The 14922-nt window shown below is 32.3% G+C and overlaps 1 protein-coding gene across 2 annotated transcripts in view; it reads left to right on the top strand.

Moving 5' to 3' along the window:
* Positions 1-1418: 1418 nt before the first annotated feature.
* The window catches only part of LOC136986708 (WD repeat and SOCS box-containing protein 1-like), a 34126-nt gene continuing 20622 nt past the window's right edge, over positions 1419-14922 (top strand). Inside the window, exons 1-3 of one of the 2 annotated variants that reach the window (XM_067284293.1) lie at positions 1419-1514; positions 6363-6425; positions 9325-9493. In XM_067284293.1, the coding sequence (XP_067140394.1) occupies positions 6389-6425; positions 9325-9493 (206 nt within the window). In that variant the 5' untranslated portion in view covers positions 1419-1514; positions 6363-6388. Of the gene's footprint in view, positions 1515-1649; positions 1695-6362; positions 6426-9324; positions 9494-14922 lie in introns of those variants that run through there. The other variant, XM_067284294.1, reaches the window with a different exon arrangement.

Here is a 14922-nt window from a genome sequence, read left to right as displayed (position 1 = left end):
AGATAACAGTTTTCGAATTGAAGAGCGCTTTCTTGCAATTTGAGAATTTTCCAAAAACGCGGATGAAGAAATTGTATAGAAAATATTAGATTTCTTAGTAAATCTCAATCTAAACTTTGAAGACTGTGTTGGTCAAGCATATGGCAATAGCTCCGATATAGCAGGAAAATATAGTGGTGTGCAGGCCGTCTTACAGGAGGAGAATGATAACTGCATTGCGAGATTCAGAGAAAATTCACTTTCCAGAGTATGATTTGAACAACTGCAAATCATATTCTGAATCTCGTTGGTGCGGATTCTTTGAAATTATATGGAAACTAGTCTATGTGTTTATTCAAGTCCTCAGCGATGAGAGATACTGAAAAAATATTTTTCTGTCTAACTGAGTAATATCTTAAAGACAAGGTGGTCAACGAGAATTGATTGTGTAAGACCAATTATACAGCATTTGAATAATGTTAGAAATACAGTTGCAGAGCTGAATGAGGTTAACTTGACAGCAGAGTGCAAATCTGACTTCCGGCTATCAAAAAAATTACTTGGATACTTTTGAATGTGAGCGATGTCAGCCATTCGGATTAAAATTTTCACGATGATTCATGAGATCAACTTGGCAATGAAATCTCGTAATACTACATTACATGTCGAAAGGAATAACATTGATCAACTAAGGACAAATATCCTGAAACGAAGAGGGAAATGAATTGATATATTTTTAGAAGCATGGTATGTATCAATCAAACTGGAGTGGAGATAGTTTTGCTGCTCGCAAAGGTCCCGGATACCTAATTAACCCAATTCAAAAGAATGCCGAAAATTATATTAGGATGACTGTGTTCTGAAAGACTTTGATATAGATGGACTTTCACATCGCTTTTCTGCAGTCAAGGACATTTGTGGACCTTTTGAGTTTTCGTGGCCTTAAAGCAATTAGATAAGAATGAGTTGTCACAAAAAGCTAATCAGTTTCAGCGGTACACGAGTCATATTTCAAGTAATATTCAGAATGAAGTGCTTCTTTTTAAAAGAATTTTTGAAAATATGTGTGTATAAGAATAGTAAGAAAATAAAGATATCCCAGGATTCCTAGAAGGCCACGTGTAGTTGAATATTAATTTATATTACGAACAATATTAATAATTCTAATTTTAAAACATTTTTTATTTTTTATTTATCATAATAAAATTGTATATTTTGAAAATTATTTTTTTAAACTAAAATATGTTTTATATGAACTTAAATAGTTGATGGCAAATATATAAAAAATCTAAATTAAAAATAAAAATTAAATTTCTATCAATCTGTTTTAATGATTATTTTAATTATTTTTAATTTTGAAAATCAATAATTTATATATTTCATATAATATGTTTTTCATTTTATATAAATTGACGTCATTAAAATCAACCAATCATAAAATTCTCCAATGTTGACAGACGATAATCGACAACACGCGCTGGGTTGCTAAGTAATGGAGTTATTTTTCTATTATTTTCGAGAAAAAATTTTGAACGGTTAGTAAAAATTAGCATCTTTTTGTAGAATTTAAATTAGTATCAGACGTGGGATTTAGTTCTGCACATATTATTTCAATTTCAAGGAAATAATTTGTCATGATCTAATCACGTGATTTCGTAATGCTTTTAAAATTGCGCTATAAACAAATGGATTCTCCAGCTAATTCCAAGTTAGAAGTGGCACTTATTGTTTTCTTTGGCACTAAGTAATATTGAAGTTAATTAAATATGTATATATATATTTCAATTGGGAATTATCTGAAAACTTGAATATCACAAAAGTAAATAATTGAATTGCAGATAAATATATCAAAAGTGCATTTTTGTCAATATTTATATATAGTATATTCTTTGGTTATTATCTAGATATTTACTATTATATGCAATGCTAAACACAATTTAAATATGACTAGAAGCATCTATAAAAATAATAGTAAACATTAACAATATAATTTATTGAAAGAATTAATCATCGAACACGAAAATTAATGGCTGTGTTCAGCAGACGGAGCTGTTGAGTATTTTTCTGCAAAACGCCCTCTACAGTAGACTGTTTGGGAACATGTTTGGCATTTTGACGTTGCATTTAGTAGCGTCTTTCATTTATGCTACCTATCGCTATCTGAAACTGACCAATGATTGCTGCTTTTTTGTTCCAACACATACGTCACTCGTCATTCGGCAGATGTGACTATGCAACAACTACTGATTGAAACACTTTTGCTAAGTTACAACTGTTGACTCTGCTTAACGCAGCTAATGATAATGATGATAATGTGTGTGATCTCTCAATAAATAAATTTTGGTCTGACTGTTGTAACTATTTGTGCATTGCATTCTTAAACTGTCAATATCTCAAACAATATGATGCAGATATGTGACGTTATTTAATATAATGTTGCTAATATATGCAATATAATAAAGCTCATTTTAGTTGTTTATTGTTAATATTCGTAATGTTTTATTAAACCAAATAATAACATCGTAAATTTTTTCCAGTTTGAATCCCTTATGTATGTTTACAAATTAACTTGTTTTTTTATTTCCGGCAACTACACAACCAAAATGACAAACATTTTCGAGCAGTTTTACTGCCCCGCTGGAAGTAAAGAAAAGGTTAATTTGTGAACATAGTAAATCCGAATAAGTAAATATCAAACTCGGCATTTTCAAACACCTTCTATTGTTGAGAAATGTTTATTTAACAAAACACTAATATTTTCAGCCTAATAGAATAGGCCATCTTCAGATGTAATTGAATTCAAACGTATTTTAAAATTGTAACAATGGAACGTCCAAACATTATACATTCAAATTTAAAACAAGTATGACATTAATAAAGGGCACTGCAATGCAGTTTTGTCAAGTATAGCACAAGCAGAGGACTATGTAGTTAAATGGAGTGAAGCAACTATCCTCAAGACCATGCATTCCCCATCATTAGCTTTGCATGAAGAAAAAATTGAAATCTATAAAAGTAAATTAAAGGATGGTTGTATTAATGCCAGGGATGAGGATGGATTAGCTTCTGCATGGAAATTCTACATAAAAGAAAAATTAAAATATAAAAATTCTTAGTCTGTACCTGCCCTTATATTTTGATGCATTTTAATGTTTTTTATTTTATTTATTTTATTATATTTATATCGTTGTTGCCTCGGTGTATTTAGTATATTTTATTTAGATAAATTAACAAATAAATAACAATTATTTTTGTTTTAAATTTGAATGTATGATGTTCAGACATTCCATCATTAAATTTTAAAATACGTTCAAATTCAATTATACCTAAAGATGGCCTATTCTATTATGCTGAAAATATTAGTGTTTTGTTAAATAAACATTTCTCAGTGATAGAAAGTGTATGATGTTTCATTAAAACCGAATAATAATGTTTATATTCTGATAAAATATTTTAATCTTAACTTGATTTAAAATAATGCTGATATTGACATTAATACTAATTTAATGTTAAATTTTATTAAGGTAACCAACTTTTTTTATAATGAAAAGGTCACAAATTGAAGGAAAAAATATTGTAAATAAAAGAAATAGTTTATTCATTGCAACAATAATATACTATAATAATCTCTACTGCATGTGTATGAGTCATGTTGTGTTTTGGTAAGAAGTAAACAAAGCCACTTGCACATGGTATGCTCTCTCAAGGTCTCCCGTGTGGAGCGCATGCATCTCAATCATGTCATGCCGCACTGTACCAATTCTTGATGAATCGTCATATCAAATACAAAACAAACACATCACATCACACACAACAGATTGGCTTGGCATTGATCAAATACAGAGATTTACAGATTAGTCTTCCAATATCGAAAAGGAGGACACTTTTCAAGGGAGGACAGAACTTAGAGGAGGACAATTGGTCACCTTAATTAATACAATGGTTTTAACTTTAACATTTTCCTGTTTATTGTAAATGGTTGTAAATGGTCTAGGTAATCATTCAGGAATAGTTGGGATGGAGTATAAATTTATACAGAATTTTGTTTTATGCAGTACTTGCTGACATGTACTCAGGGCCGGATTATCGAATAGGCAAAGTAGACAAATGTCTAGGGCCCGTAATTCGGAGGGGCCCGGCTTCAGTGCAGAAGACTCCTCTGTTTGAAAAGGAGTTAAACATGATTTAAGAAATAGGACAGAAAAGGCTGTATTTAACAATCCCTACTAAGCTGCACCCGACTCGCCATTACCTAAAAAAAAAAAAGGTCAACATCCACCCGTGTGTCAGAAGTAATGTACAGTACACCACGGGATCTCTCGCGCCATCTAGAAATATTTTTAGGGCCGCGTCTCGTGGTAGTACTGATGTATGGATGGTTGTGATTTATTTTCTAAATCTACACTTATATGTCGCGACATCACATATTCGATATAGCGTTCAAGTTGCTCGAGTGCGAAGATATTACAATTCAATAGTGTTTTATAAAAGAGTTAAAAAGGGTGACACTACGGTGTGACTTGGGGCGATACCACGATATCCGCACCGGGTGTCACCCATGCTAGCTACGCTAATGTCACATTATATAAGATTTGTTTAGAAGCAACTTACTTAAATGGGGCCCCAATTTAAATTTTGTCTAGAGCCTGCTAGAGGCTTAATCCGGCGCTGCATGTACTCTATGGGCTTGTTTTATATATCATATTGATAATAATCAATTTGATAAAATATTGCCATAACAAGTAAGTTAGTTAGAAAATTTAAGAAAAATTCTTATTTTTTTTAATTGTACCATCACCAGAGGGATGTTTTTAATGTTTTACATATTGAGGTGAACAAGTAGCCTCAAAGAAAAAGTCGACTTTGCCATGGAACTGTTGATTTCCTCATGTGCATGCAAAAAGACAAAGTTAAAAGACTCTTTTCTGTATTGTCTATTTTTAAGAATTTTTCTTAAATTTTGTAACTTTAATGAGCAATTTAATCTAGCATCATATGTAAATAAGTAAATACTTCTACCAAAAGTATTTGCAACACCACTTGTTATGTAATTGTCATTGTGAAAACAAAGGGAGAGAAAATTTATTATGGTTCTAATTGAATTTTTTGAAAATCAGAAATAAATAACTGCAAAAGAAAGGCAATCCATTTTCTTACATTTTAATTTGCATTTATGAAGGGCCAAAGAAATAATAATATTTGATAATTTATTATTTTAATGTTATATCTCCAGAATGGCAGTGCAGCCTCATCCTGTGCCCCCTCTAGATCTGCATTGATTATTAATGTTAATTTTAAATTATGTCTTAAAAATATCAATATTCTATCAGTTGCTTAATTCTGTGTATGTTCTTTCACTATAGCGATAAGTTTGTCTTGAAGTTGCATATAAACAACTTGTATATCTTTTAAAAAACTTCTGAAAGTAAATTAAATATTCATTATATCAGGTACAGTACTTGCATTACCATGATTAATTAGTTCCAAGAAAGTGTCACATAAAGCATGTTTACTTCTAAAAATTTTGACTAAAATAAAAAATAGCCCATGTATTCCAAAATAAAAAATGATCAAAAAAACTTAAACCAACACCTTAATGTTCGCTGAGAGATTTATTAATTTAACTAACATTTTCGGCTTACTCAATAAGCCATCTTCAGGTTTTAACTTTCGAAAAAGAAACAATATCGTTCCATTCTTTTTCGAAAGTTAAAACCTGAAGATGGCTTATTGAGTAAGCCGAAAACGTTAGTTAAATTAATAAATCTCTCAGCGAACATTAAGGTGTTGGTTTAAGTTTTTTGTATATTGAATTCTGCTGGGTACGAGTGTGGTTTATAAAAAATGATCAACTAAAATTTAGAATGACATATATATATATATCATAATTTAATTAAATTACTAGTTTACAGTCAATTGATACAAGAATTGGATCAATTGATTTTTTTATTTATTCTTTTGAAAGTTCTTGTTGGAAGATTGATGATTTTTAATTTTGTTGAAGAAATGGTCATAAAGTCAGTGTTGGTTGTGATAAAAAAGTTTAAGCTGCAGAATCTAAAGCATTACAAATGATATTTCATTTTTTTAGATGAAATACCATTTGTGATGCTTTGGATTCTGCAGCTTTACAAATGACTGAACACTTGTAATAGTGGCTGCACATATGATGGTTGAATCAAAAATGCAGGTGCATAATGATTTAATTCAGTATTTTTATTTTGACTTTTAAACCACATTATAATGAAAATGTTAAAATGAGATTGCACATAATAAGAGGTAACTGTAATATGAAAAATATATTCTAAATTTTAATTTGATTATATAGTTTTCCTATTTATGATATCTGTTATTTTTTACCAATGTTTTTTACATTTTTACAGGAAAATTTCTTTATTTTTTATATTGAATGGCAAGTTTCAAATGCAAAACTAAGGATGAAATTGGTAAGTAAAAACAAATTAAATAATGCATAAATTTATCTGAATATTTAATTTAATACATTTTAAGATTCTTTAAAATACAAACATACAACAGCTTGAAGTTCAAAATTTAATGAAATATGATTTCTCAAACATTTTTTAATTATTAATCTTCTAAGATCATTTTTCATTTGGATCCAATAATGTTCATTATTTTTTAAAAATGGATTATTTGATCTGATAATTACAAATAAATGCTAAATCTTCTACCATAAGCTGGAATTTTTATATTATATATAAAAACACAATCCAAACTATCCTCCTAAGCCTTTACGTTTCCGGTACCCAAGACGAAAATTAATAACGAACTAACGTTTTCGAATCTCCTCCGAGATCTTCGTCAGGTTCTTTGACGGTTTTGAAAATGGAATGCTTTTGAGATTCAAATGATAGAACATCTCCCGTGTGCAATAACTAAGAACGTTCCAACATGCATTTAATATATATGAGATTGTCGTAAAAATGACGCTGTCTATCCGTATAGGAATACTACACGGCTACCATTGCGGGTGCACCTCGGATATATATCGCCACGCATACGATAATACGTTGCCATCCTTGAAATTAATACATTTCCCTGATTTTGATGCTTTGTAAATCTCAAGGGTTGGCGTACTCAAGAACACAATCGATCTATTCGCTACTCAGGAACGCCAAAGACAGACAGGATTTTCTAAGAGCGCCGGGGGTATATAGCATCCCGATAAAAGATCACAGGTTCCAAAGGGACCTAGTATATATCGGATCTACCAAGAGGTCCGTTCAAAGAAGGATCTCGGTACACAAGTACGACGTTGCCAAAAAAAGACACACCACCGCCCTGTCGATGTATGCCACGGACCCCGATGTAAAGGCAGATTTTGACAACACCAGCCTCATTAAAAGGTCATTCGATACGGACCGCATCAGGGCCTTGGAGACCCTTGAGATATACAAAGCATCAAAATCGGGGAAATGTATTAATTTCAAGGATGGCAACGTATTATCGTATGCGTGGCGATATATATCCGAGGTGCACCCGCAATGGTAGCCGTGTAGTATTCCTATATGGATAGACAGCGTCATTTTTACGACAGTCTCATATATATTAAATGCATGTTGGAACGTTCTTAGTTATTGCACACGGGAGATGTTCTATCATTTGAATCTCAAAAGCATTCCATTTTCAAAACCATCAAAGAACCTGACGAAGATCTCGGAGGAGATTCGAAAACGTTAGTTCGTTATTAATTTTCATCTTCGGTACCAGAAACGTAAAGGCTTAGGAGGATAGTTTGGATTGTATGTGTACCGGTATGAGGATTGTTTTCTATAAAAACACGCCTTTCTGCACTTTATAGTTCTAACAAATGTTTCTGGATTGATTTACAGGCCTTCTTCAGGTTAGATGCCATTCCAGCTAGGAGTTATGTTGTGCTCCAAAATGGAACAATTCAAGTTTTTTTAAGGTTATTTAAATTTCTTATGTTGTAATTTGAGATTTATAACTTTAAATAAAATTATTTATTGAAAATATAAAAGAACCTATAAAAAATATTAAGCACATGGAGACAATTAATAAAAAAATTATTAATTGATTTAAGTACAATTAGATAAAAGTGCTTGCCAAGCTTGCAATATGCTGAGGCTTTCTCTGTTGTTATGCAAAGCTCTTGACTTGCTTTATAGATGTCAATGGTTTCACTTATTCTTAATTTTTGTACATCAAATATTTTTCTTAATAATTTTGCATCTTTCCAAGAAGGTGACACCTCAGGCATGCTTGCATATTGAGCTAAGGCAGTGTTATAATTTCCTTTAACAATGTCATATTTGTGTCTGGCCTCAATTGATCTGTTAGTTGAGCTGTCATAAGTTAGGCATCTGCTGAATCTAGAATCTTCTAGAGGTATGGTGTATACTCTGGGGGCTCTTTTCTCATTTATTTGGTTTTTCCATTCTTTAAAAAAAAAAAAACTGAACAATATTCATGTTAATAACCTGAATATTGTTGAGTTTTTTTAAAAAGTTATATCTATTTGTATATCTTTTGTGATGCTAGAATAAACTTTGCATAATCTGGAGTCAGTTTCAACTTTTACATATTTGCGGTCAGGTTTTTGTTGTTCCGCTTCCTTACTTGACTTGTTTTTTAAAATTTTAGCCAATTCAGTAATTATTTTAATACTGTAGCCATGTTTTGTTGCTAGCTTTTTAATAGATTCAATCTTTTCCCATGTATCCTCTTTTCTAGAACAATTTGTGTAAGCTCTTTGAACAAGTGTTCTAAATGCCACTATTTTAAAACTTTGGATCATTAGAGGCAGCAGGTATGAAAAAGGAAGGTGCATTTGGTTTTTGATAAAAAAAAAGAAGAAATGTAGTTTACACTTGGTTATAGTTGTAACAAACCATAAAGAAGTGCTGGAAATGTATGAAAATGTGTGTTTTTATATATAACAAATAAATGTTTTATATGGAAAACAACTGATGAATTTAATGATGAAAAATTAAAACATTTGTGGTTTTCCACACCTAAAAATTTTTTGTTCAGAGCAATAAATTATATGTTCCATGTAGCTATAAAATAAATTAAAGGGAATGTTGTTTCTTTATAAACAATTCATCTGTGAACTTATCAAAAACAAGTATCATTAACATTATATCTCCAATTTGAAAAGACAAAATGTATTGAAATTTATGTTTTATTGTGATGATTAAGTTAGGAAAGTTTGAGCATATCCTTGATTACTTCTTAGTATTTCCTTTTTAATTTGTGGTAGGATATATAGATACTAATTTCAACATTAGTTTTTACTTTAAATTTTTATAAATTTATTTCTTAATTTATAACAAAAATAACCTATTACATTTTAATTTGAAGCTCCAGCGATTTTGTTAACTCAACTTATTCCACCACAAAGAACTTTTACTTTATCTGGCAGAGAAACATGGAATTGTGCATTTTCTCCAGATGACACTTATTTTGCTTGGTCCTGTGGAAATAGGATTGTTGTTATTGTTCCTTGGAAATATTCATCATCATTATCATGGTATTTATGCTTAAAAACTTTCTCTAAGATAAGATTTCTTCTACAGTATAATATATTAGTCAAAAAGTTAAGATACATATTTAAATATATCTTAATTTTATTACTAAAAAAAGTTAATTACAAAAAACTAGTTTTGAAGTGTTACAAATTTAATTAAAAATTAATAGAATTCTAATAGTTAAAACAAAATTATACATGGAATCTATAATTTTGCATTATTTGATATTTTAAAATTTAATGAAAACTTTAAAATACCAAAAATGATTACAATAAATATACTAGTTTAATATCATGTAATATTGCAAATGATACTATATAATAGCTATAATTTCTCTGTCTATTTCAATTTAATGATACCAGATAATGATTTTGTTTATTAAAGTTTCTTAATAGCTTCTATTGGATATGATATGTTTCTTTAGCTATTAATTTTAAAACTATGAAGATTAGGGATGGCTTTGAAAGTATACTGTTATATTTGTTCTTAACAAGTTTGAGATTGTTAGTTAAAGTGGTTTGATCAACTTTTTACTTTTTTATTTTTTTTTGTTGGCAACTTTCCTTATATCAGTTATGCCATTGATTTGTATAGCTATTCCCTAACACATTGGGTTGTTTGAAATGTTTATAGCAATTTTTTTATAGCCAACAGTTGAGAGGGAGCTTTTGTTAGGAAGGAAGGTTGTTTTAGAAGTCTGTTATACTAAAGAGTTTTTTTTGTCCAATTATAATAACGACTTTTAAAGCATCGTGTAGTTATTATTTTTTATTCTTGGATTGCAATAGTTGGCAGATTGGAGTCTTTTCCGATTAATCCAATGGATGAAGTGGATAGTGGAGTGGATGAAGTCAGTGTCCCAGAAAATAGAGAAGGTTCTCCAGCTGCCAAAAAAGATAAGGAAAGCATGGCTCTGGCAGTAAATAATGCTGACCCAGTCGAAGATGATGACAACATTGTTGAAACAGTAATGGAGAGACTATGGGGTCTCACAGAGATGCTTCCCCAATGTGTTTGAAATGGTACTTGGACTGTAACAACTGGGGCTCTCTCAACTGCAAAGGTTTTGAACAGTTTTAGTTGTTCAGCATTATGGATATTTTTTTCTTCTTCGAGCCATATTATTTGCTCCTGTAATATTTGAAATGGAATGAATGCAGTTACAAGAAGATCAAAGACAGATATTCTTAGGACCTAGTGCTGCAGTATACACCACTCCACATTCTGGAATAGGTATGCCAATGCCTGTGCATCCTCCAACATCTATAGGTGCACTTCCACCTCAATGATGTTGATAATATAGTAAAACCTTTCTGAAGACTGGATTAGTATATTGCTCCAAAAATAGCATAGGGATGTGTGTAATATCATGAGAAATTGTTCTATTATACTAAATATTTGTTTCAAAAATTAAGTTGCCACATCCAACATCATATAATTTGTAAAGAACTGAGATTGTAAAAGACAGTAGTGCATTTTCAGTAGTATGATAGTTATCTGAGGATAGAAACATGATTTGAATTGTTCCTAATTTATTTAGTGCACATTGTTCATTACACTTATTCTCAGTTGATATTGATACAAATTCATCTATCATAAAATAAACATATTGGGATCAATTTGCTGACATCATTGAAAACAACACCACAAAACACCAGGATGTATTAAATAATGTACTCCAAGAACCTATATCCGGTGTGATGAAAACTATGTTGCACTTCTTGGATGTTACAGAACAATGTCACCCTAGTCAGGGCCAATGAAACCAAATCCCTGGTCCTTATGAAATGCAACACTTACAAACATCATTTACTGGATTTCATTAGATCAATTCAATGTGATAGGGTGGACGAAAGTATGATCGACAAGCTCCAGTTCAGGGTTAAGCATTTCGCCTATACCAAATTAACTGATCACCTCGCTTTTTATAAGATTGTGGTTGACTCCCCTGATACTCCTAGGCCAGGGGTGGCCAACAGTTTTTGCTCCCTGGGCCAAATTGGAAAGAAAAATTTTTTCATGGGCTGAACGAAATATTAAAATTAAATCATGTTACTAATCAATACTAATATGCTGACCCGGGCGGCAGGTCAGGTTTGTTCGAGTAGAAGTTCCTGATTCATGCACAATGTCATTTTACAATGCGAAGAAATGTACAAGCAAAAAAAAAAAGTTCGACGGGCAGGCGCGCTGTGTGTCACATGTCAGCATAAACAGAGTGACATGGCGGAATGGCAGATGAGTTTCAGTGAGTGTGGGGTCTTTCGTTCTTCAAATAGTGTAAATTTATAACAGACGAATACAAAAGTTGTAAATCTCTACAATGGAATTTTTTAAAAAATGAAGAAGTATTGCAAATCATTCATTCGACCAATTATTGGAAGTTAAGTAGCTAATATTGAAAAATTAATTGCAGGCCTCATAAACCCATTATGCGGGCCGTATGTTGACCACCCCTGCCCTAGGCTCTTTGCCTTTGCGAAGACACACAAACAGAGGCACCAAGTCCACCTGGTTGTCAACAAAGCTAGGACACCCACACGTAAACTCGAAAAGGCCGCACACACTTTGCTCACTCTCCATCTTGTGGGGTGCCTTTACACCATGATTAACTCTGTGGAGATCAAATTCCTTTTGAAGGACGTTACCTCCCCCCAATTTATACCGTCTTAGACTTTAAGTCCCTATACCCCTCAATTGAGCTTTCTCCAGTCTTGTGTGCACTCAGGGACATCCTTTTCCATATCATGAATGATAATACCCTACACCACCATGCACTGGAGATGTCCCACTTAATCTGCTACAGTTTCTTTTTCTAATTTAATGGCACACTTACACGCAGGGAAGAGGGGTTCCCATGGGCAGCCCCGACTTCAAGAAACCTATGTGAAATGGTAATAAGACAGCTGGAGAGCAAAGTCCTTCTGTGGTTCTTCTCCAACATTCTTTTATACAGAAGAATCATTAACGATATTATAGTTTTCTGGAGGACAGTACCAGATATGATTGCCTTTGTCAACACTATTAATGACAACCCTTATGGCTTAAACTTAGAACTTGAACAAGCCAGCCGCAAGGAGGTCCACTTCCTAGACATAAATATGAGAGTGGAGGAGATGGCATCCCCACATCTGTGTACTGCAAACCAAGTTCCACCTCCACATACACACCTGTGGGATCGTGTGATCCTTTTCCGTATAAGATTATGGCATACAATGCTTTAATTAGGAGGGTGTTTACTCATTCATCTATTACACAAGCGCTTGCCACTGAGCTAATGCATATACACCGTGTTGCATCTCCCATGGGTTCCTGAGGCTTATGCATAAATCGATTGAATGTTAACACTCGCAACGCATCAACATGGCTGACATGCCAGAGACAACAGTCCTGACATTGTACAACGGGTATCTGTCACATTCAATCTGTATGTAAAAATGCTATGTACCGAGATCGCCAAGAAATGCCGTGTTCAAGTCGCGTTCAGGAGATGTCCCACCATCTTTGACATCCTCTGCAATGGAAAAGACCCTCCTCCCCGACCGGAACAGACTCCGTGGCGTGTACAGTATCCCCATTAGGGACAACAGATTTGATAGGGACCTCGTTTACATCGGATTGACCAAATGCTTCTTGGAGGTCAGAATACAGGAGCACATAGTGGACATACATCATAAGAGAAATACTATTGCCCTCACCACATACGCCACCAATCCTGACATCATGGCGGCCTTTAACCAGGCGAAGCGCATCTGCACTGCATCATACACGGAACACCTAAAATGGCTAGAGGCCATTCACATATACAAATCGTCCCTCAACAATATGTGTATCAATTATTTGGCTACAGCCAAAACCAATTATAAGATGAATTGGTTTTGGCTGTAGCCTGGCAGGCATTGATGGACTCCGAACTTTAAATGTCAAGATCTGTTAGCTGTACAAATATGCATGCGCGGCTCATGTAATAGATTCAAATGTTACATTACTTAAATTTCGTAAACCGATGGCTTTGTTCCATCAGAAGTTCTGTTTAACACTTGAAGAAGAACTCACAGCAGTTTGAAAATGTTTGTGGTAAACATTTTCTTTGTTTTTTTTTGTCACACTGGATATAGGTTCTCAGAGTATATCATTTGACATCATTGTTTAATACCTATAAATTTGCTTATTCATTTCATTATAATAATTTATATAATGAATGAACTAATTGTTAATTTATAGGAAAATTTAATATTATGATTTGTTATATTAAAATGGTAATTGCAAAAAAAAAAAAAAATGTAACGCACTTGTATATCACTGCTGACTTCTGTTGAAGTCTTATAATGTTCATCCATATTATAGATGTTGGAGCAAGTCATGTCTTCAAAAGTTTTTTGTTGACAAATATCAATACATTATGATCATGTCTTAATTTTTTAAAAAAAAGGTTATTGAAATTGGATGAAGCAAAAATTATTAGAATTGTATGAATCAATGAATATTACAAAAAAATTATGTTGTCTGTTACAAGACAGATTAAATGTCTGTTATCAAGTAGTATCATATTTCAACATTTGAAGAAGTTCAGATATACGAATTGTTATTACATTCGGATACCTCACTACTTAATAGGAAAGAACAACTTACTGGATTTCATCTCCATTTGCAATTTTCTTCAAAAATGAAGTAAAATTTACCCTTTTCTGAAATTTTTAGTGTAAGGTGACCAGACATCTGGAGTTTTAATAATTTGTCCCATGTCACATGGAATTTCAAAAAAGTCCCGATTTTCAAAAAGATTAAGCTTTTGTCAATTATGTGTCATAAACTTATGTCGTATGTTTAAGATTTGTAAAGATCATTTTATATCACACTTATCAGTACCAAGGTGTGCGTGAGCATCGGAAATAAAGAATGCTGTGCTGACAAAGACTGACAGAAAATGGTTTGGGGCACACAGCTGCAGCAATGGAGCAACGTGTGTTCACAGGCTGTCCAAACAAGCAAACATTTTGTTTATAGCATGTTACATGGCACAGAGCTCTCGTCTGTTGCTAGTAGTGGGGCTGGGGTTCATTTTGGTTACAACAGTATTATATAATAAAAAAATTACAATAATAAAGTGACACTCAAGGCAAATTTAAGGGAAAAGTAATAAAGTTAGTAATGTTATTATTTAGAAAGAAATACAGAAGGATTAAAATAATTTTTAAAATATAGTTTGTCACAGGTAATTGTTGTCATAGGTAGCAAAAATCTCAACAGAGAACAAATGGTTAGAAATATTTCATTTTGAAACAAACTATGTTACATACAATAATGCATTAAGAATTGTGGAATACACGCTGCCCTTACCAGGAACTAATACCACAACTGAGCACGTTTTTTCTACTGTAAATAAAGTGTGGACATGTGATAAATCACAATTAAGTGTTGAGACTTTAAA

This window comes from Centruroides vittatus, unplaced genomic scaffold (assembly GCF_030686945.1).
Source record: "Centruroides vittatus isolate TY-2023 unplaced genomic scaffold, ASM3068694v2 scaffold_1167, whole genome shotgun sequence".
NCBI lineage: Eukaryota > Metazoa > Arthropoda > Arachnida > Scorpiones > Buthidae > Centruroides > Centruroides vittatus.
Note: the sequence above shows the minus strand (reverse complement) of the source record. Positions and strands in the feature narration are given on the sequence as shown.